General features: G+C 36.6%; 1 protein-coding gene across 4 annotated transcripts in view; it reads right to left on the bottom strand.

The window, feature by feature from the left end:
• LOC125061813 (rho GTPase-activating protein 6) overlaps positions 1-25005 on the bottom strand; it is a 106073-nt gene that overhangs the window by 37451 nt on the left and 43617 nt on the right. Inside the window, exons 1-3 of one of the 4 annotated variants that reach the window (XM_047667417.1) lie at positions 17820-19159; positions 17409-17521; positions 6500-6651 (exon numbers count right to left, since the gene is read on the bottom strand). In XM_047667417.1, coding sequence (XP_047523373.1) covers positions 6500-6651; positions 17409-17521; positions 17820-18995 — 1441 coding nt within the window. In that variant the 5' untranslated portion in view covers positions 18996-19159. Of the gene's footprint in view, positions 1-6499; positions 6657-17408; positions 19168-25005 lie in introns of those variants that run through there. The other 3 variants (XM_047667419.1, XM_047667418.1, XM_047667416.1) reach the window with 3 other exon arrangements.

The raw sequence follows: 25005 nt of genomic DNA, 5'->3' as shown, positions 1-25005 counted from the left end.
AAGATCGAACTTACGACCTCAGGGATGAGAGTCACACGCTAAAGCCTGAACTGCTGTAAAGTATCGCAATACAGCGAGGAAATTCTGTCATTAAAGGTACACTGCCACAAGGACTAAACTTTTTAAATTTGTTTAAATTTTCTATTTCTCAATTTTTAGTTATTATAACTATGTAGGCTAAATATTTTTTTTTTATAGAACCGGGGGCAAATCGGCAGGACGCTCACCTGATGTTAAGTGAAACCGCCGACCATGGACACTCTCAATGCCAGAGGGCTCGCGAGTGCGTTGCCGGCCTTTTAAGAATTGGTACGCTCTTTTCTTGAAGGACCCTAAGTCGAATTGGTTCGGAAATACATTAGTGGGCAGCTGGCAAATGTTAATACTGTATTTATTTGTGTTGGAATTTTATATGATTATTATTATAAAAAAGTTTTTTTTGTCTGATCGTCATGGTCAGCCCTTGCTGATGTATCCTTAAACATGTGGAGCGGACAGTCTGTCCACCGGCTTCTGTCCAGCGCCTCTCTTATAGCAGTATTGAGGACGAGTTTTTCAATTGATCGGTCCATAAAAAAAAAATCTTAATCATTTATTCATATAGGTAACACAATATACACTTATGAACGTCAAAAAAGAAATATTAAATAATGCTTCAAATTTTACAATTACTGCCAGTTCTCAAATCAAGGGCGTAGAACGGAAGAGAAGAACTGGCAATAAACTCTTCGCTACTCTTTTTAATGGCCAAGTTTTTGGTTTTACACAAAGTTTGTAAGGAGCTGCAACCATTACACCATGTTCCACATGACATCTTAAGAAATAAATAATAATAAAATTAATTAAAAACAAAGACTTGTCCTCTATCAGCAGGAGGCTTGGTGAAATAGGAGCACGCACTTACATTCTCGTGGGAACAACACACAATTTGTGTTACCAACCACAAACAGTTGGTCTTGCTAATTGACAATGTACTTTAATCTGATCTAATCATATCGTATATGCGTTGTACGCAATTCCACAAACGATTATTATGCCGTACTATGAACTGTTTATGCATTCCTTGTCTGATAAACATCATACGACGATAGCCAGACAAAAAATCATCCAAATTTATCACATTATTGTTGAGTCTGTTAGATTTTACATTATCTTCATTAGAGTACGCAGTTATATTGAATACGATAGGATTATATGCGATAGTCATTGTATAATCGGAGATCGTTAGCCGGTGTTACGTTCTTAGTATTATTATATAGCCAAGTTCACATTTCAAGGATCGTCATGCTCGCTTAAATGGCATTGCTTGTGTCCATGCGTCGGGTTGTCTCCCTCCCTAAAATATGGCGAGAGGCCGATGGATGGCCATGCGTCATACTCGTGAACGGGTGCTACTTGTGGTGACTTGACGGACGTGACGCTCTTTTCTTGAAGGACCCTAAGTCGAATTGGTTCGGAAATACTTCTATGGGCAGCTGGTTCCACATTGTGGTGGTGCGCGGCAAAAACTGCCTTAGAAATATGCTCAGTTGTGGAACGACGGACGTCGAGGTGATACGGATGGTATTTTGTATTCTTGACGTCCGATGATGAAACTCAGCTGCAGGTATTAGACCGAAGAACTCTTCTGAACACTCTCCATGGTAAATGCGGTAGAAGATGCAGAGAGATCCCACATCTCTACGCAACGCCAAGGGATCAAGCCGCACGGAAAGTGACTGGTCGTCGAAGATTCGAACCGCTCTTCGTTGAATACGGTCAAGTGGAATGAGCTGGTACTGGGGAGGTCCCGCCCAGAGGTGAGAACAGAATTCCAATCTGTATGCGGATTATTAATTTGGGAGTACTGTACTGTAGATATAGCATTATATATGATGTGGTGACTTAATATAAATTAATTAGTGTTTAGCATTTGTATACGTGAGTGAGTCAAATATTATATTATCAATTGCTTCTAAGTAACGTACCTACGGTCCGTCTACGCTCGTAGCTTGAACAAAGCGTAGCGCTTCGTAGCACGTGTATTAAATTTAAAAATACAAATACAAATTCAAAGTTTATCTTATGGTCTAAGATCCCGATATACAACGACCTTCACCGAGATGCTTATTTAATAAAACGTATTTTATATTTAATTTAATATGTCAATAAATATAATTCATATGGGTTGCCTAGCAAATTTCAGTCCAGAGTATTTTAATTAATATTTAAAAAAAATATTTTTTTAAACATTTCACCGGTATGATTATTAGATAAATTCTATACCAATCGTAAGTATGAAGCCCATAGAATATGCAAACGTTAGGTTGTTTTTAATCAATTAATTATTTATGTGTATATTTTTTATGTGACACTAAAGTATATATACATCTTTAGTAAAAAAGAAACTTATAGTGATACATATATAATACTACCCTGATTAAAAATATTGATTGAAAAAAAATTAAGAAAATTTACTACATGCAAATTATAAAAAAATTTTTTTTTAATATTAATTAAACATACTCTGGACTGAAATTTGCTAGGCAACCCATATGGATTATATTTATTGACATATTAAATTAAATATAAAATACGTTTCATCAAAAAAGCATCTCGGTGAAGGTCGTTGTATATTAATATATATATAAATTACGTGTCACGTTGTTTGTCCGCTATGGACTACTAAACTACCGAATCGATATCAATCAAATTTGCACACCGTGTGTAGTTTGATCCAAAAAGTTGGAGTCTGTTACAAGTGTCGGTGAAGGTGAAGTCTGGAACTTCAAATCGGGAACATAACTAACTATATGTTACGCTCTTCTAATAGATGTTTATTGGAAATTCCATCCCACACTTCATCCTTCTTAGGCAATTCATTTACGATCTCCGCCATTAAGTTGTGGAATACGCTGCCTGACTCCGTACGATTGGCATCCTCTCTGTCATCTTTTAAAACTCTTCTGTATAATCATTTCTTAACCTTATCCTATCCTCATCAATTGTTGACTTGTATAATTCTTATGTTTCCTTTTACATCACTATTTGCTGTTCATGTATTTGTAAGATTACCTTTTAAGTTTTTAGTTTGTTATTAATTTTTCTTTTTGTATTACTTTAGATTAAGGATTCTGCACTTCTCGCACGCATGTTTCTTTTTTTTTTTTTTAGTTTTTATCTTAACTAGGGTTGCCTGGAAGAGATCGCTTATTAGCGATAAGCCCGTTGCATCCCTTATAATTTTTATGTATTGTGTTTCTTTTATTTGCAACGAAGTGTAAAAAAATAAAAAATAAATAAATAAATAACATCCTAGGACTAGACCAACTAGAGTGGCATTATTATCTGAACGTAATGTTTGGTTTGAGACCTACATTACCAGTGGGCTCTTCGAGTGCCAACTCAAAGCTAAATCCTCCTACAATCAAATTCTTAATCGAAAATAATCTCTTAAAATCAAAACATCACGCGACCTCACAATGTTGCCAACTATTAAATATTTACGTAAATAGCTTATAAATTAGCTAAATCTTTCGATGCCGACAACATTTGTTCTTGAAGAACTTCCGAACAATCAGGCAATTGCCCAGGATACCTGCAGCTGAGTTTCATCATCGGACGTCACGGCACAATACAAAATTCCATCCGTATCACATTGACGTCCGTCGTTAAACTGAGCGTTTCTTAAGGCAATTTCTGTCGCGCATCACCTCTATGTGGAACCAGCTGCAAACTGAAATATTTCCGAACCAATTCGACTTAGAGTTCTTCAGGAAAAGAGCGTACCAACTCTTAAAAGGCCGACAGCGCGCACGAGCCTTTTGGCCGTGCGAGTGTCTATGACACAAGAGCGACTCGTCCTAGAAAGATATTAGAGTGACTCATGGCCATTTGTAATACCTTTTCAGAATCCCTATTAAATACCCCAAAACTTGTAATACAGGGTCACTTTTCGGTAGAGTATTTTTTTTTTCACAGTGGGGTCCGAAGTTAACAAGTTTTGATTTGAAAAAAAATTATATCGTATAACTTAATATTATCTTTATTACACTCAATAAACAACTATAAATAGTATGTCTAACGCAAGAACTCATCAGTACCAATCTAGTGGATAATATGAAAACGATACAGGTTATAGATTTTTTCAAATTGTAATAAGAATTAGTAAAAAAAAGTCAATTTTCTTATGAAAACGCAAAATAAATTATAACTCTGCAAGGGTTGAGCTTAGAGACCTTCCGTAGAACAATTTTTTGCAGCTGATGACCTCATCTATCCCTTATTTGCGTTTGATCCACGACTTTTTGACCACCCAGTATACTTTGTTATATTTTTTGTATATACTGTGCTTTGTTTATGTTTGAATGTGTATTCCGTTTTTGGCTTTTGTGTACAATGTAAATTTTTGGATATTGTTTAGTGAGTAGCTGGAATACTGTTGAGCAAATAAATAAAATAATTAAAATGATTTAATTATTATTGTTATCTGACGTCATGCCTTGTCACAAGATGTCGCGTGACGTTTGCATGCGTCATGTGTGCTTATTTTAAGCGTCGTGTAAATAGCATGTGTCGCTCGTCAACATTTTATGTTTAAACCCAAAAGTTACTGGGTCATCTGTATATCGAAACTATGAGTTTATTTACTTAAAGGAAGCTGTTATATATTTTATGTTTCAAAATTACATTAACGCACTTATATTTTATTGTATGTTGTGTCGTGTTTTGTTATATGTTGATAAATCCCGTAAGCAAATTGCAGACATATTTGTGTGTTGTATATATAATTCTTTGTTTTTAATTTATTTTATTATTATTGATAAACTTTGGATTACTTAATAAGTCATGTGTGGAGTAATGGTTGCAGCTCCATACAAACATTGGGTAAAACAAAAAACTGGGCGATTAAAAAGAGTGGCGGAGAGTTTATTGCCAGTTCTTCTCTTCCGTTCTACGCCCTTGATTTGTCCAGTAAATGTAAAATTAGAAGCACCCTATTGTGTTACCTATTGAATAAACGATTTTAACTATGACTTTATCAAATAATTATTAGCCTTTCAGTGTCAGTCAAACGCCTCAGCGTGCGACTCTCATCCCTGAGATTGTAGGTTCGAACCCCAGCAGTGCATGTCAGGCACAAAAGGTTTTAAAAACCAATCACTAAACAGATAGATACATAAAATACTGTAGTGCTCTTTGCCTGGCACAAGTCGCCTACTATAGTAATTTTCACTATATTTTCCACCGTACAAGCAGGTGCTACATTTGCATATTCGTTTGTTTGTGAGCTCAGACTTATTAAGGTCATTGCACTTAGAGAATTTAGCAAACGTAGAGCCTAAATAGATTAGTTATCTAATTCTATCAATATCACATGAAACCTGCTTTTTTAAAGTCGGCTGAAAACATCAGACCACCTGTTTCAAGAATATTCGTTGCGGATATTTCTGGCGCGGTATCTCCTTCGCTATAAATGAAAGTACCTGCCGTGTTCATGCATCGTCGAGTAGTTGTTTCCCTGGGATATTTCTATACAATACTTTTTTAAACAAAATTTTTTTTTTTATTACGTTGTAAAAGGTGTGGAGATAGGATTATCGCCTTGGTTATAAATCTATTGGATAGAAGAAAAGAAAAGAGAGAAATAAAAAGGAGAAAAAAAGAAAAAAAGAAGAATAGAAAGGAACTAAGATTTTAAACAAACATAAATATTGATAACTAAGAAACAGGATAACATTATTCCCATGATCTACACAATAGCACAAGATTGGGAGGAGATAGGGACATTTCTACGAGAAATAGGGATATGGAAAGATGGCGAAGAAAAAACAACAGGATTTTTTTTCCAAAAAAGAATTACTAAAAAATGCACTTGGATTTCTCCCGGACAGTACATAAACAAAATAGATTTGTATATTACCGTGCCTGATAAATGCATGTCAAACCTGGTCACACTCTGATAAACAAGAAAACAAAACAAGAGTATGTCAAAATAGTACCATACCATACCATACCATACGAACTAGAAGAAATCAATGACATGATAAAGTTAAGAAATGCTGTATTATTATATTTACTATACATAGTACATACAGTGGGGAGTATAAGTTTTATCCAGTAGGTACCGGTACTGTATAAATCCCAATCGCGACATCTCACACAATTGATCATCGAAATGTTAACAAGTCAGGATTTTTGTCTAATTTACAGAATACCAGTGCTGGAATGCCTCAGGAAGGTTTCTTTATCGCATCTTATCTCTCACCGAGTATTAATAGGCAGAAAGAAAAGTTATTTTAGAATATTAACAAAAAATATACAATAGAGGATTTCTGTATTGATAGTAAACGTAATAGGATAGGAGCCAGGATCTTACGACACGCCCAGAGGACATTTATTGCAGCCCATGGGCACCAATTTTATAATTCCCTTCCTTAAATGTTTGATGAACTGTATATCATTTTCTAGTAAAAGCTTAGACGGTTAAAAAGCAATCTCCGGGTAGCGTAGACCTTACCTTCAGGTATCTTGATAGGTGTGCCAATATTCAGCTGTTGAAGCCTCGCCAGCGCAGCCTGCTGCAACGCTCTCCTCTCCACCTCGCTGAGGGTCAGAAGGCTTGTATCCGTAAGCCTCACGCAGCGCCCGGCGCCATCTGTCCAGCAACAGCTGCCCTGCACAACGCGTCACGTCATCAAACTGAACAGGCCACACATCTTTATTTTCTATTACGATTTCTACTATGTTATGGCCTCAGGATGAGACAAATATTATAGATAACTAGTGGACCCCACAGACGTTGTCCTGCATGATATTTCAAGCGATTAGGTTATTAAACAAAGTATGAAAGTACCGACTGCAGCGCCATCTGCCGGGCTGATTTGTGAATCTAAACCATTCCCAGATCCCCTTGAACACACACAAAAAATTTCATCAAAATCGGTCCAGTCGTTTGAGAGAAGTTCAGTGACATACACACTCACAGAAGAATTATATATATAAAGACTAGTGGACCCGACAGACGTTGTCCTGCATGATATTTCAAGCAATTAGTAAAGCAAAGTATGAAAGTACCGACTGCAGCGCCATCTGGCGGGCTGATTTGTGAATCTAAACCATTCCCAGATCCCCTTGAACACACACAAAAAATTTCATCAAAATCGGTCCAGTCGTTTGAGAGAAGTTCAGTGACATACACACTCACAGAAGAATTATATATATAAAGACTAGTGGACCCGACAGACGTTGTCCTGCATGATATTTCAAGCAATTAGTAAAGCAAAGTATGAAAGTACCGACTGCAGCGCCATCTGGCGGGCTGATTTGTGAATCTAAACCATTCCCAGATCCCCTTGAACACACACAAAAAATTTCATCAAAATCGGTCCAGTCGTTTGAGAGAAGTTCAGTGACATACACACTCACAGAAGAATTATATATATAAAGACTAGTGGACCCGACAGACGTTGTCCTGCATGATATTTCAAGCAATTAGTAAAGCAAAGTATGAAAGTACCGACTGCAGCGCCATCTGGCGGGCTGATTTGTGAATCTAAACCATTCCCAGATCCCCTTGAACACACACAAAAAATTTCATCAAAATCGGTCCAGTCGTTTGAGAGAAGTTCAGTGACATCACACTCACAGAAGAATTATATATATAAAGATAATCCCCGGCAGTACAGTTTTTTGACGTTCATAAGTGTCAATGTGTTTCCTATATGAATAAATGATTTTGACATTTGTATACAACACTTAAAATAATAAACGGCTCAAGTATTTCCTCCAACTTCGATTTTGTTCCCTTTGAAGAGACTCTTCAATGACTGTCACTGCCGGTGACCATAGAGCAGCCCTGCGATTCTGATAAACAATAAACTACAAGCTCCCACCTTTTCAGAATGCCAAATCATAAAATGACTGCTTCACGACTGATTTTAGAGCGACCGCCGATGCGAAAACCGCTGTGTGAGTTCGAAAAGTGAGTTACAGAATCGCAGGGCTGGTGCTTTCCTGGCTCAACGAATAAGTATCGCAATACAGCGAGGAAATGCTGCCAGCGTTAAAGGTACTCTGCCACAGGGACCAAACTTTTGAAATTTGTTTTAGTTTTGTTTATATTCATTTTTATTATTGAAGTTATACTTCTTTAGGCGCGTTATGAAAAATTGATGAGAGTGAAATTTTACAATGCGCGCGCACAACACAAAATTAACACAATGAAGTTGCCCACGGAAGATGCTACGGGCATTGGACATAATTTGAAAACAACATTCGAATAATAATAGAATTTATGTTACACTTAATGTAAGAGAATAATAATAAATATTTATTTAATTTTTCAAATGTAAACTGAACTTTATTGACTATAATTTCCTTTTCCAGTCTTTGATTATTTAATTGTAATTAATTATTTGCAAATTCAAAAACTATTTTTAATAACGCCAAAGAAGTATAACTTCTTACGCGCGTACATAAGTACACGCACCCATTTTTTACTATGTAGGTTAAGAAAATATTAAATACTATATATTTGATTGTTATGATTACTTATAAATAAACGTATACAGCAGTTTATTCAAGACATAATGATTAAATTGACAGTAACTTATGAGGATTACAACGATCGTTACTTTTTAATATAGTGATTTTGTTCTTTGATCTCGAGCGATAGACACGTGGGTGAGACATCCTGTCTGGACAAATTAATACTAATGCATACGCTGTATTTAGTGGCCCTTGTCACGTTGAATGTAGTAGCGAGTTTGACATCCGAAAAAAAAGTAGGAAATATATTAAACTAGCAGACCGGCCAAGCGTTGCTGTGGCTAAGGTTTTTGTTATATTACATAGAAGTAAACTATTCAAGGGAAACAGTAGGAGAACACCAGTCATGGGTACCACCATGCTTTATTGGTGGTTATGCCATTAAACTGTAGCTTATGTGAGGCGTTGGTACTTTCAACATAGCGCCGTCTGTTAGAATTGTGACTATTAAATAATAAACAAATATTTTGCAATAAAATAATATTGCGGGTATAAATTGAGATACAAAGCATCCTATCTTTTAAGTTGGATCAAACTACACACGGTGTGCAAATTTGATTGATATCGGTTCGGTAGTTTAGGAGTAGCGGACAAACAACGTGACACGTAATTTATATATATTAAGATATATATTGTATTTAAGATGTCATGTGGAACATGGTGTAATGGTTGCAGCCTTACAAACGTTGTGTAAAACAAAAAACTTGGCGATTAAAAAGAGCGGCGGAGAGTTTATTGCCAGATCTTTAATAAAAATTTAGGGGTGGACCACCATTAACATTTAAGGGTTTGAAAGATATTAGCCGTTTCTCAGACTTACTGAATATGCTTAAAATTTTTTATAAGAATCGGTCGAGCCGTTTCGGAGGAGTATGGGAACAAACATTGTGACCCGAGAATTTTATATTTGGCAGTTTGTGTAATAGTTGACACTAATCAATATTTTATGACAAAAATTAATATTATTATTAAGTATTTTTTTATTTGATGGAAAATAAAATTATAGTTTAGGTGCAATAAAACTCAAGTGTGTAACTTTGGATATTCGACACGGCTAGATTATTTCTTATATTTTGAATCAATAACATCTTTATTTTATAAACAAGTTCGGCCTTCTGTCTGATATAGGTATATGTCATATTTGGATATGAGATCATGCTGTTTTCTTCACGATGTTTCACCGTACGAGGTTTAGATTCGCACATAGAAAGTTCATTAGTGCACTGCCGGTAATCGAATCTACGACCACGGGGATGAGGCGCTGAGGCCAGTAGATCAACTCTGCTTTTGGTATTGGAAAATTTGTACCGAATGAATTCTTTTAATTACTTGTGTATAAGGAAATAGAAAATTTCACACAAAGAAAATATACCTACTTTTAGTGAAAGACATTTTCAAGAATCGAAGCGGCAAAAATTCGACAAATCACGTGTTCATTGTGTTAATTATAAAACTCTCTCTTAGTAGCATTACAATTATTTAAAACTATTATAAGAGAAAAAGGTGATTCAGATAAAATATATTTGTCTTCAACCTACGCATTATAATTTTAATCTATACTTTTTTATTCGCTCGGTGTTGCCAAAATTTAATTGAATGTCAAATACACCAAAATAATGTTAAAAGCACAATTCACGGAATTTAGTTTTTGGTTTAAGCAATTATGTGTTATTTATTTAATATTTCATGGTATTTTTGATAAATGAAACGTGCTTCGGATAGATCCTTCCAAGCTGTCCGTGATAAAATTTAATTCTACATATCGGGCTTATGTGCTCAACAATCTTTAATTAGAATCTCTACATACCTCTGTTCACACATAAAATAAGTACTATATTTTATTTATTGAATAACATTATATTGTCGGTTTTTTTTTTTTTTTTCATTTTTTTATGTAATAGGAGGCAAACGGGCAGGAGGCTCACCTGATGTTAAGTGATACCGCCGCCCATTGACACTCACAATGCCAAAAGGCTCGCAAGTGCGTTGCCGGCCTTTCAAGAATTGGTACGCTCTTTTTTTGAAGGACCCTAAGTCGAATTGGTTCGGAAATACTTCAGTGGGCAGCTGGTTCCACATAGTGGTGGTGCGCGGCAAAAACTGCCTTAGAAAACGCTCAGTTGTGGAACGACGGACGTCGAGGTGATACGGATGGTATTTTTTTTTTGTTTTGACGTCCGATGATGAAACTCAGCTGCAGGTATTAATCCCAATAACTCCTTTGAACACTCTCCGTAGTAAATGCGGTAGAAGATGCAGATACACCCCACATCTCTACTCAAGGCTTATCAAGCCGCACGGAATATTTTCCCAGAGAATACGATGCTTAATAGACAATCTGTGTCGTCACCAGTCCCGTAAATCGTAACAATGACGTCATCGAGCACGTCACGTCAAAGTGTCAATAGGATATGTCATCACCAGAGTTCATACGACATGTATTAGTATAACGCGTTTTTATCGTCAAAACACAATATTTTTGTTTTAGCTACAGTCATCAGCAGTGTTGGCTTAGTGGTTTCACCGTGCGACTCTGCAGCTTGCTTACAACATTTGGAACTAGGTTCCAATAAATCTAAAAACAAGACACCATCAAAAATTAACAATATATAAGGCAGTTTTACTGCACTCGCGAGCCCAATGGCATTGGGAGTGTCCATGGGCGGCATCACTTATCACCAGATGAGCCTGTTCCATAAAAAAGTACCGTCTAGCTCAATTATTGCTTTTATAGCGTGAGCGAGTATTTAGACCATAAGTTTAACAATTATAAATGACTTAACTTCTTTTTTGACATTATGTTAATGTTCTTAATATATGACATTGCAAAAAATTTATATGACATTTGCATGCCTATGGCTGATTGTGCGGATTTTTCTTGTTGTTCGATCTAATTGTACCACTATCTTGGCAAATAAACGATGTATTATTACCTATGGAGGGTACTCAGGGTTACTCTACGCGATCGAATTAAAACTGATGAGATCCGTAGAAAGGAAAGTCACCGACATGGCTAAAACTGGATGGGGCAGATTGCCCCAAGAACCGATTGGGCTTGAAAGTCCTGGAATGGAGGCTGAGTACCAGTGGGCGAAGCGTTGAACAGCCTCCCACTAGGTGGACATATGACCTGATGAAGGTGGAGCGAAGGCGTTGGATGAAGAGTGCAGGGAACCAGTCGTGGAAGCTTAAGGAAGAGGCTATTGTCCAACAGTGAACGTCAACAGACTGAATAGTTGTACAATCGTAAGTTCGCATATTCTGCCACACACAATGGCGCGCAAATTTGTCTTAAGGAATTATACATTATTAGTCATATGAATTGGTCAGTTCTTATATTATTTGTATCGTACATATCATATCATACTTTATTAAATTTATATCAACTACAGCGTCTCACGCAAATAATCATTTATTGAATAGTACATTTTGTTCAAAAGTAATACACCAAGTCGCTTTTTAAAGATCGGAAGATCTTTTAATTCTTTTGGTAAATTATTGTAAACCTTAATTGCCATACAAAAGGTGTTTTTCTGAAACAGTTCCAGATAAAAAACGAATGAACCCGCTACTTATGCGTCGCTATATTTGATACAAATTTCTAATGGAGACACGCCCACATCTCGAGCTCTTAATAATAAATAAAATCATTATAACAAGCTAAAACTTATGATGTTTTCAAATAGCAGTAACTAATAGGCCCGGCGTCGACAAATGTGTCAATAAGCATATTTCCGGGAACCATAACAGTCAGACGATATAATATTTTGCTGATAGAAATGTTGTTTGGCACACGTTATGACCGGAAGCGATTTTTAGTCTTCGTTATGTTCACGTACGAGAAATATGTTTTTTTGGATTTTACGTTTTTTAGTTAAAATCTAAAAAACTAAACAAGCAAATAAATATACAGTAATTACAATTGTATATTTATTATTTATTTCCTTATGAACATAAAATGCTTCTAATTTTACATTTACCGACAGTTATCAAGGGCGTAGAACGGAAGAGAAGAACTAGCAATAAACTGTCCGCCACTCTTTTTAATCGCCAAGTTTTTTGTTTTACACAACGTTTGTAAGGAGCCGCAACCATTACACCATGTTCCACATGACATCTTAAGTAATAAAAATTTAAAAAGTTTGGTTCTTGTGGCGGTGTACCTTTAAATCCTAATATATAGGAGGCCTTTACCCGACAAAGGGTTCCGATTAATAGTACTGAAGCAAGCAAGGATATTAGGATAACATGAAAAAAAATGTATCTAACCAATCGAAGCTGCATAATCTACTTTTGTAATGATTGGAACTCTAACGGGCATTTATTATTATTATAACTGTACGAACCAAGGTATTTTGCTTACTTAGGCTTTCTTAGTTTTGTAAGCACAGTATCACTAACACTTAACCCCATGCGGTATGGGTTCTAGTGTTAGTGATAGTGCGGTGATTAAACGGTATTCGCATTTCTGAAATTAGAGTCTTTTAAGCATAGAATGAAATCATTTTTTTAAGCACTATATATTCTTGCACTTTTGCCTGCCTATGTACGAGTCAAGGCTATAAATTTTGTTCACTCAGGCTTTCTTACTTTTACAAGCGTGGCGATTACCTAAATATATTATGGGTCGACGAAGCCAGACTCGAATTGGTTGAGTCTGGCGTACCAATTCATAAAAGGCAACGCACTCGCGAGCCCGCTGACAATGAGAGTGTCCATGGGCAGAGGATAAGTGAAAGATGAGCCTCCTGCCCGTATACCCCCTGTTCTATAAAAAAAGACTCTTCAACATTTACTTGACATTCGGTTCATAGCAGTTGTCATTTAATTATTGCATATTTATTGATGTACAAGTGGTTAATTATAGAGTAAAACTAAAAGTCTCTAATATTTAAAGCACCCCGATGACTCAGAAACAGTACAATAACCACCAAGAATCACCAAGTAACAGCTCAGTATTATATTTTTCCAGTATATATTATATTCGCTTGTCTCTTAAACCATAGAGCGAGCGGTCAGGAACGTAGCATCGTTATTCGCGGATTTATAGGTGTGAGAAATTATTTGCCCATTTGTTCAAAACTAATGTGGAATGCGGCTTAAAATCGATTGTATACGTATGGTTTTGTTTATAACAATATTTAAAAAATATGTTATATATATGTTCTATAAATATATTAAACGAAAAAAAATCAGTGGCGCTACCTTTTTACGTCTGGGATATCTGAATCATGATCATTTGTCAAGCTAACGCCCGAACCCAATAATTAATCCACAATCTCAGATTGTTTTCAATCCGTATTACAGACCGTGACAGTCAATCGATCTCCTATCTGCATCCCAATAACCAAACCCAACGAAGACAATCCATTTTTGGCGACGGATAAAATGCTCTTTGTCGTTCCATTTTACCGATTTTTTACTCATATTTGATAATCAACATAAACTAAATAAAGTAAATAAAACCGTACAAATAACATTAAAATATACATGTGTATGTTTAAAACATAACAAACAGTTTTTTTAATTATTTAAAAAACTGGTGTAAGTTAAAATTTGTTAAAATAATTAATTTGTCATTTTCATACAAAGGTCTATCCACAGACACCGATACGACCTCCCATGGATAGCGTGTATCGACAGATGGCTATTACAGTCCGTCGATTGGTTATTGGCACACTTGTTACAACATTTGGATTATGATTACTATCGCAGATGGTGGATTATGGATTGAGATAGGTTATTGGGTTCGGGCGAAAGGCAAGTAGGTGATCAGTCTCCTGTTCGACACGCGCCACGAGAATTCAGGTATAAACAAAGTCAAAGTCAAAATAACTTCATTGATATAAGTTTGTTTACCTACACTTATGAACGTCAGAAAAGAAGTTAAATTAATTCTAAATTTATATTTACTACCAATTCGGAAGGGCGTAGAGCGGGCAAGAAGAACAGGCAAGAAACTTTCCGCCACTCTTTTGAATCGCTAAGTTTTGAGCCATACAAATTGTTTGAACTGGAGCAAATCAATCCCAAGGAATAGGATCATTTAAATAATCGTCAGATTTATAAAAAGCTTTATTGATTAATTTACGTTTAAGGTTTATGGTTTTTTTATCGTTATAGGACATTGGACGGCAGCGCAGCCTCACTGTAGAATGTCATTTATTGTTTTACGTAATTTTTTTATTTCAGCTATTCTTCTTGAATTCTATAGTCGTATTTTTAATTAGACGAAGCCAACTGACAGTAGCTAATGTCACTTTGTAAAATAACGTCGCCATATTTAAAGTAATAGTGATACGTTCAGTTCGTGTTCAATCAGATGAATGATCAATTTATTTTATTTATTTTAATAGTTAATCATTTTCAAACTATAAAATAATATTTTTTCTATTTTAAAATTGTATAAAAGTGCTCTGATATAAGTTAGGTACTAGTACTATGTCACTACAATCAGTTTTTTGACGGCTTATTACAAAGCGGGGCGTGGTGACTAGTGCCATCACCAACCATTAATTCAGGAGTTTCTTCAATCATTCACTTTGTCACAACACTATTTTTATTTCATTAAAAACTAACAACACCGTAAACGTCAGTTGACTCCGTCTAATTAAAAATACGACTATATTTTAAATTGAGCTTTAATCAAATCGTAGCAGGAAGTTGAATCCGTAGTAACTTGCTACGATCATGCTACGTCGTAGGGGTACATACGTAAGTATTGTAACTATGTAGCGATCGTGTGTTTTTTATTAAATATTTGAAAATTGTTCTTTAGAAGTAAAATAAATGACTGATTAGAGACCTATTTTAAATAATATTATTTGAAGACATTTAATTCAAATTTAATTAAAATATATCATTGAAAATTATATAAATAGAAAATTAAAACAAATTTCAAAAGTTTGGTCCCTGTGGAGTATCTTTAACGCTAACAGTATTTCCTCGCTGTATTATACTCATTCGTGGAGCGAGGAAAGCTCTGACCAGCTCTGGGGTCACCGGTACTATCTACCAGGCACCATCTTAAATCTTTAATTAGCGCGTGCACATTAGAACAACATTTAGAGTTTTTTATTTTATTTATGAACAATCACTTTTATCCAATTTGTTTCATAATCTAAAATGTTTAAAAAAATCTTTGAATTAAAATTTAAATGACGGGCCAAAACTAATATAGTCGAAGGTTTTCATTTATAAAAAATTAATAAATCAGTGGTGCTACAACCTTTTTAGGTCTGGGCCTCAGATTCTGTATTCTGTATGTGTTTCATGATCATTTGTCAATCTAATAGGCAAGAGCAGCCTCCTGTGCCTGACACACGCCGTCGACTTTTTGGGTCTAAGGCAAGTCGATTTCCTCACGATGTTATCCTTTACCGTTTGAGCGAATGTTAAATGCGCACATAGACCATCCATTGGTGCACAGCCGGGGTTCGAATCTACGAACTCAGGGAAGAGAGTAGCACCCAATATTAGTAGATTCGAGCCCAATGGACTTTCTTTTTAAGTGCGCATTTAACATTCGCTCGAACGGTGAAGGAAAACATCGTGAGGCAATCGGCTTGCCTTAGACCCAAAAAGTCGACGGCGTGTGTCAGGCACAGGAGGCAGATCACCTAGTTGCCTATTAGATTGACAAATAATCATTAAAAAGATACAGAAATCTCAGGTCCAGACCTAATTATACAGGTATACTTCGCAAAGAAAATATTCTAGATTTATTTTTACTACTTTTAAAAATCAAGCAATAAACTTTCAATTCTTTTAAATAACCAAGCTTTTTGTATTGCAAGATAATGCACGTTTGAATGAATTTAATCATTATTAAAAAGCTTAGCCTCTATGAGCAAGGTATTGTAAAATACGACCACACTCATAGCGGGAAAACCCCATGCGTTATATGTTACGATTAACGATATTTATGATCTATACCAAGATATACAATTTACTACAGAATAATACTTCTTTATGACTTTTATATTAATAAATATTCTTACGAACAGTATTTTATTTATTTATAAAAGCTTGCGCACACACATTGCTACAAGAAAAATAAAATACGATATTTAACGTGACAAGCCTATAATGGCAAACGTTAATACACGAAGAGATATTAAAAATTTTTTTATGAAAACTAAACGAAAATCGATTTCAATGTGTGAGAGAAGCAACTATAGATAACCAGACCTAGATCGTTTATCAGAATGCTCAATCTGGATATCGGTGAGTTTTAGCAAAACGCGTTCTTCTGAAAAAGGGCATCTAATGGGTACGCGAAATTTAGTTTAAATTGTTAAATATCTTAAATGCAAACGATGTATCAATTAATTTTATACGATTCTCTAATGACAACATCTTAAAGTACGCTAGCCTAGTTTCGAATGTTGGCAGCTCTTTTTATAAAGACTGGAGAAAACTAGATGCATGATTTGTAATATCGTAATTTTATTACAATGTTCTGAGTGTATGACCTATTTCTAATTTGATTTGATCCTTTAATAATATATTATACTAGCCGATCCGGCAAACGTCGTTTTGCCATGTATATCATTTATAATAAAAAAATAGGGGTTGATCGTAGAGGGTTGAAAATTAGGGGTTGTATGTATTTTTTAATTCTGTAACATAAAAAAAATAAAAAATAAAATTTTATCCATAAATAAAAAATAAAAATTAGGGGTGGACTACCCTTAACATCTGGCGGGCTGATTTGTGAATCTAAACCATTCCCAGATCCCCTTGAACACACACAAAAAATGTCATCAAAATCGGTCCAGTCGTTTAGGAGGAGTTCAGTCACATACACACGCACACAAGAAATATATATATTAAGATTCGGAAACAACAAATATACAATAAAACAAATAACGACTGACCTGAGGTGTCCAGGCAGCGGCGGCACGGCTGGAAGACCGACTCCTCGTCCTCCACAGCCGCTTGCTGACAGTCTGTACCACGCTGCTGGAAGACCGTGACTTCTGCATGCCACCTGCGGAAGTCGTTGATGTACTTCTACCCAAAAGCGATGAAAACAACGAGTGCGATTGAGATGGAGATGTCGGGGTAGTTGCCACGGACGCGAATTGTAACTCCTTATACGTAAGGATCCACGCTTCATCGGTCTGGACGCCTTTGTTCAGTCCATCATCATCTACATCACTGGGCACACGCGGTTTTATATTACGAAGGTTTTGATCATAGTTAATACGCTTAAAACGATCCGTTTTATCCGAGTCAACGCTTTTTTTCCGCGCCATTTTCAAGTATAGTTTTATTTTGTCACTCACGGATTGTGACACGTCGTCGTGGTCGACGCTAGAGCGGCGTCGCGGTCGCCTCTCTGGCGGAGGGCTAGTCGGACTAGTTGGGGATGTGGGAGCTTCTAATTTCTCACGGTAAGCTTTTTCTAAATCTTGTAACACTTCTTCCGGTATTGGATCGGTTTGCGTGCCGATATCAGAAGATGCTCTCTCCTCCTGCGACTCACTAACAACTTCGATGAGAGGCGGTGGTGACATTGGAGGTGGATAATCCTCATCACCGTAAGGATCGTACACATTTCTACCCCTAAAATGACTCCGCGAACTGGATGCACTGAACACGCACGCACCACTAAATCCTCCCCCACTGCTTCCGTTTCCTCCACTTCGTCCTCCTCTGTATGCTTTCGTTTTCCGAAGATCATGGTACAAGTTTCTTAAGAGATTCCTATCGCTTAACAAATCTTGAACAGAATGGTTACTGTTCGACTCTCGACTATAATATCGACTTAGATGTTCTTTGAGAACTCTTTGGGCGGGATCTGTGTCTGAGTCAGCCGGGGCGGTTTCTGACTGCCTTTTAAGGTAGCTTCGTAGCGCTCTTACAAGCTCTTCGTGTTCATTCCTTGGAGTCGGACTTTTATCCTCCTCTAATCTCAGGTACTTTTGTAATAAATCTACTAGAACTCCTTCATCATTGTCTCTAGGTGCAACTTGTGGACTAGCTTTCTTTGTATTGGCATTAAATGCCCCATTGGACGGAGTAAAGCTTGTTGAGGGCGGTGGCGCAGCGAAGAAATCCCGCCTTAATTTGGCGATATCAAACCGGCCACCTGATGTGTGTGGAATAAAAAGCTCTGTCGGCCTTATGGGGGCCGGCACATCGTCAGACGGTGACCTCGCTCGCACAGATCCACCTCGAGGACGTTTCTTGCGTCGAGGTCGAGCTACAACTCCAGGGTATGAGCTCTTCCTCCACAACAAGAACCTCGGCTCTTTCTGACACATCTCTTGGAAGTAGGCCTCTATACGCGGGATGTCCTCCTGCCTGTTTTGGGCTCCTTCGGGGATGAGCCGGCGGCCGGCATCGGCCATGTACTTCCAGGTCTTGCGCGTGAGGAGCCATCGTTCGCGCGGCTTCTCGCGGCGTCGCACGGTCTTGGCCATGAAGTCGGCGTCGATGCGCGCGGGACGGCGCTCCATGCCGGCGGTCAGCGCGCGTGGTCCATGCGCCGCATTTCTCCTCGGCGTGCGCACCTGCCCGCCCGAAACTGAGCGTTCCACAGCACTACAGAATATTATGCCCGGAATAGACGTCCGGTAATAGAGCGGCCGTGAACTGAATATAGGGTGGTCTCGCGCGGTGCTCGGCGCGCACTGCGAGCAGCGTAAACAAATGTGCGCCCACGCAGCGGCCGGCGCGCGTCGCCCGCCCCCCATCCCCTTTCCTTGACCTATGGTGACAACTTTCCTCACCTGTCGTTACAACTAGTCAGGGCTAGCCCTTGGCGTAAAGATGCCATAAATAATTCGAGTCGTCTACACGTTTTAGATCTTCAGCCAACTTCCTTGGACAATTTTCGATTATTAGAACCGATAGGTTACGAATATGAGCTGTGATGTAAGCCAAGAATTTCATAATATTATTTATTAGTTAATGTTACATCTTGTGTAATTATATCGTTTAAATTTAAACTGAGTTTGATAGAAAACTGTGTTTCTTTAAGTGTAAATCGACGACTATTTTCTTAATTTTCTTGGAGGTTGATGCTAAAATTCTATCACAATAACTCAGAGCATGAAATTCCTTGGACGAAAACCAAATTCCGATTAAATTTAGGAAGACAATAGCAACAGTGGGCTAATTAAAATTGTCGTTTGCTTTATATTTAGCTCAGTAAAATATATCATTTAATAAATAGATATTACAACTTTAAAATTTAAACCATCGCAATAGCCGTTCTTATACAATCTATTCAGATTTATGTCTTAATAAGCTGTTTTTACACGCTTTATATTAGCTTCACCTGTATGTATGTATGTAACCGACTCCTTCGGACTCGATTTTGGCCCATTTTAAACGGACAGATTTTATTCAAATATTGCGCACCTGTCAAAGATCGATGACAATGCAATAAAAAAAAATTAACTAAAAAATAAATAATAGTTTAAAAAAACTAAAAAACACGCTTTTAAAGCATATCAAACTAAAAAGTGAAAAATAATTCCTAATTTAGGCTGAAAATGGTAATGAACAAAAAATACTGGTATTATTGTGAAAAAGCGTGGGGCGCTCTGTGCCATATTCTATAGATTAACCCACGCTTTTTAGTTTGATGTGCTTTAAAAGCGTGTTTTTTTGTTTTTTTAAACTATTATTTATTACTATACTAAGACGGTGTAATCGTCTTTCAACCCTATGTTACCAACGCATCCATATCTGCGTGTTACATTTTTGGACATGTAAGACCCAGAAAGTCTAGAAAATCTCATCGTGACTGACAGATTGGAGGGCAACAGACCTCGATGCCGATCCAGCCGAGGCCAAGATAAGATCAAGTAAAGGTTCTTACAGGTCTTACCAGGCGCAGAGGCTTGCCGAAGACAGGGCAGAGTGGAAGTGCGGTGCCACTAACACTACTTTCAGAAGTGCGACTGAAGAAAAAGAATCTGTTATTCATAATTTAACGCTCATTGGTCTAGTAGTTAGTACCCCTGACTGCGAATCCATGGGTCCCGGGTTCGATCCCCGGCTGAGACGAACATCGATGTGATGAGTATTTGGTGTTGTGCTTAGGTCTTGGGTGTTTAAATATTTATTTATATGTCTATCTAACTATAATATGTATGTATATCCGTTGCCTAGTACCCATAACACAAGCTTCACCAGATTAACATGGGACTAGGTCAATTGGTGTGAATTGTGCAATTAAAAAAATTAAAAAAAAAAAATTACATACGTCAGAAAGTCCGCCATTACTTCATGTGCCCACAGCTAGAACTGACCTTCTGAAAAGGGCTCATATGATTCGGTGTATTAAATTAGCTAACGAATTACATAGGTTAACGGACCTTTTTCATAGTCTGTTGAGTGAACTGGCAAAAGTTCTATTATTTGTTAGTGCCTATAGTAGTAATTAAATGTTGTATTTTTTATTATATAATTTTCTTTTTCCTAATTAAATTCGTATGTTTGTTTGTCTGTTTCGTAAGAATTGGTACGCTCTTTTCTTGAAGTCCCAAAGTTGAATTTGTTCGGAAATACTTCAGTGAGCAGCTGGTTCCACATAGTGGTGGTGTGCTAAAACTGCCTTAAAAACGCTCAGTTGTGGAACGACAAAAGCGGCGACGGCTATTGCATCACTCCAGGTGCTTTTAACGCTTCAGTAAACCTCAATGCAAGGTGTAATACCACTAGTGTGGAATTTAGGGAATATGTTAGGTTGTATTCAAATAATTTCAAAAAAGATTGCAAAACTGCAAAGTCTCAATATTTAAGTTCAAAAATAAAAAATAGCATGGATAAAGTAAAAGCTACCTGGAAAATAATAAATGAAGAATCAGGTAAAACGTCTGACAAACGAACTGATTATATGTTAAAAGTTAAAGGGAAGTTAATAAAATCTGACCCAGAGGTAGCTTCTTCTTTTGAAGAGTTCTTTACAAATGTACCACTAAATACGACCAAGTCCCTAGATTCTTCACCTGCTGCTGCGATCTCATTGCTAGAAAAATGTGTACCTGAATGTAATATTAAATTTCAGTTTAAACATATAACTTGTAATGATATCGTTAAAACTTTTAAGCTTATTAATTTAAAAAAAAGTAAAGATATATGGGGTATGTCAACAGTCATTTTAAATTCCGTTATTAATGTAATAAGCTCTGAATTGTCTATAATTTTTAACAGCTGTATCGATTGTGGAGTCTTTCCGGACGAAATGAAATTAAGTAAGATTACACCGTTGTTCAAGGCAGGTAGTGAGTCTGATCCGTCAAACTTCAGACCTGTTTCCGTGCTCCCTGCGTTGAGCAAAGTTTTTGAAAAGATAATGCTAGACCAGCTTTCTTTACATTTTAATAAAAATAAACTCTTACATAATAAACAGTATGGTTTCACTAAGGGTCGCTCCACAATCGATGCCGGTGTGAAGTTGATTTCGGACATATTTAACGCCTGGGAAGAATCATATGATGGAGTCGGCGTCTTTTGTGACCTGTCAAAGGCCTTTGACTGTGTTCATCCTGATATACTCGTTGGAAAGCTTCAACACTATGGCGTTGATGGCAAAGCTTCCAGCCTGATGAATTCATATTTAAAGGGAAGGATCCAAAGAGTTCATGTCAATGGAGTCACCTCTCCGGGTTCGCAGGTATCAATGGGCGTCCCCCAAGGATCGATTCTCGGGCCTTTCTTATTTCTGATTTACATAAATGACCTCCCATTCTTTGTCAACGAAGTTCATGAGATGGTATTGTTTGCTGATGACACTTCACTTCTATTTAAAGTGAATAGGAATAACGTATTATTGGACGATGTAAACAATTCTATCTCTCGTATAGTTAACTGGTTTAATGTAAATAACTTATTGCTTAATGAGAATAAAACAAAATGTATTAGATTTACAACTACTAGCGTAAAGCGAGATATTGGTAACCTGAAAATTAAGGACAGTGAACTAAACTTTGTTGACAAAACTGTTTTTCTAGGCATAACAATAGATAGTAAACTCCAATGGGGCCCACACATAGAGACTCTTTCGAATAGGCTGAGCTCTGCAGCATATGCAGTAAAGAAAATCCGACAGTTTACTGATGAGGACACGGCTAAAATTGTGTATCATAGCTACTTTCATAGCGTTATGTCGTACGGCATTTTATTGTGGGGTGCTGCTGCAGAGGTTCAATCCATATTTGTGCTGCAGAAGCGGGCTGTTCGGGGTATTTGTTGTGTTTCTCCGAGGGAGTCGGTACGGAATAAGTTTAAGGAATTAAATATTATGACACTATCTGGTCAATATATTCTTGAAGCCTTGTTGTATGTCCAAAAAAATATAAACGATTTTAAAACAAATGGTGACTTTCACCAGTATAATACGCGAAATAGAACTAATTTGAGTTTACGACCAACCAGGCTCCAAAAGATAAATCACTCCTTATATGGAAATTGTATTCGTTTTTACAACAAACTCCCAAGCGCAATTAGAGAATTATCACTAAATAAATTCAAAGTCCTCGTTAAACGAAAATTAATCAACAAAGCTTTTTATAAATTTGAGGACTACTTAAATGATCCTAATCCTTGGGATTGAATTGCTCCAGTTCAAAAAATTTGTATGACAATACTTGGCGATTAAAAAGAGTGGCGGAAAGTTTCTTGCCAGTTCTTCTTACCCGCTCTACGCCCTTGACTTGCGAACTGGTAGTAAATGTAAATTTACGATTAATTTAACTTGACTATTCAAAAGTGTACTTAGTTACCTACTTGAATAAAGATATTTTGAGTTTGAGTTTGAGTTAATGCGCGCATCGGGATAAAGTCCCAAAATTTGAGATATAAATTACTTTTACGCTAACTGAATATTATAAGACGTGGTCTACACGACTAATACTATAATCTATTGATGTATTAATATAGTTTACGGAATCATATATTATTAATTTACATAGCTTTTATTGTGTATCACAACTTAAATTAAATTAACCTTGAGTTGGTAATGAAATGTCGTAGAAATTATTCTACCTTAATGATCCATTTGCTATGTATTTTTATTTTACTAAGCTGAATGTACTGTGCTTTCATGACTAATAAAATGATTGATGTTTTGTAGATCAGTATTGTACCAACACTCATTAAATAGACGTACCTATATATGTTAACATGGTAACGATGTTAATGCGTTTTTTCATCTGATACAATATAATGTTACTTATATAACTTAAAAAAGTAAAAGAGGAAGACAGAGCAAGAGATGGGCAGACGATATAAAGATAATAGGGAGCACAACTTGGACAAGAAGAGCTAACATTAGAACAGAATGGAAGCAGCTAGAACAGGCCTATGATTCACAGGACACGCTGATTACCTAAAACGGGTCAAGATTGTATTAGAAATAAGTTTTCTCTCTCTATCTCTTCCTAAATGCGAACGCAAACGTATTTACTTATCTTATACGTATAACATCGTCCTAATATTCACCATACTTTTCATTCAGGTGCTTTTGATGGTTAAGAACATTCTGAATCCTGGTCTGGTAACATACGAGCTGTCCCAGCCCCATCACCCACCATGTTCATCAGATAAGAATCTAAATTCTTGGCCACATTTAGGTACCTACTTTATCGTTATCACCACATCCTAATGTCCATGGGCACATTGCCAGAAGGCTCGCAAGTGTATTGCCGGCGTTTTAAGAATTGGTACGCTCTTTTCTTGAAGGGCCCTTAGTTTTATTGGTTTGGCGAGCTTTCTGAAATGTGAGTGTCCATGGGCGGCGGTGTCACATAACATCAGATGAGCCTCCTGCCCGTTTGCCTCCTATTACAAAAAAAAACCATCATATTCAGGGAAGCAGCAATTAATCATAATATTAAAAATAACATACATTTTATTTATAGCCTCTGTTCAAAACATAGATCTCTAAACATAGAGAAGGAAATCTAAGTAGGTTAGAGTTGAGTAGAGAGTTAGGTTAGGCTACACATCAGGTTTGTCTAAGGTAGTGCTAGACTAAAAGTAGACTATCAAACACAATTGTAAAACAGCGCCATCTAGTAGATGAGAGTGAAACCAATGTTTACTTTGGCAAAATTTCAGCAAATCGAATTTTAACTTCAGACGTTGTTCTGCTTTGTAATGGTGCCACTAGATGGCGATAGTTGTATTACAAATTGAGATAAAAACTTTTATCCTTCAGAATAAATTTTTATATATACATAATGTTAATAGACCTTTCAATAATTTTGTAAATATGTGAGCACCATGTATCTACATAATAATATCGTTGCTGCATTGTATTTTATAACACCATGCGCCTGTTTTATTTTAGTATAATTGTTTTGGTTTGGTTATGTTTTTGTTTTTGGTTTTGTTTTTGTTTTGTTTTGTATGGAACATAAGATACATGTATCACTTATTTCACGTCATTAAATTTGAATTTGTAGACATTCCTACGCATCGACAAAGAAGACAGAGGGCCGAGAGAAATGGCCG

This window comes from Pieris napi, chromosome 24 (assembly GCF_905475465.1).
Source record: "Pieris napi chromosome 24, ilPieNapi1.2, whole genome shotgun sequence".
NCBI classification, from domain to species: domain Eukaryota; kingdom Metazoa; phylum Arthropoda; class Insecta; order Lepidoptera; family Pieridae; genus Pieris; species Pieris napi.
Note: the sequence above shows the minus strand (reverse complement) of the source record. Positions and strands in the feature narration are given on the sequence as shown.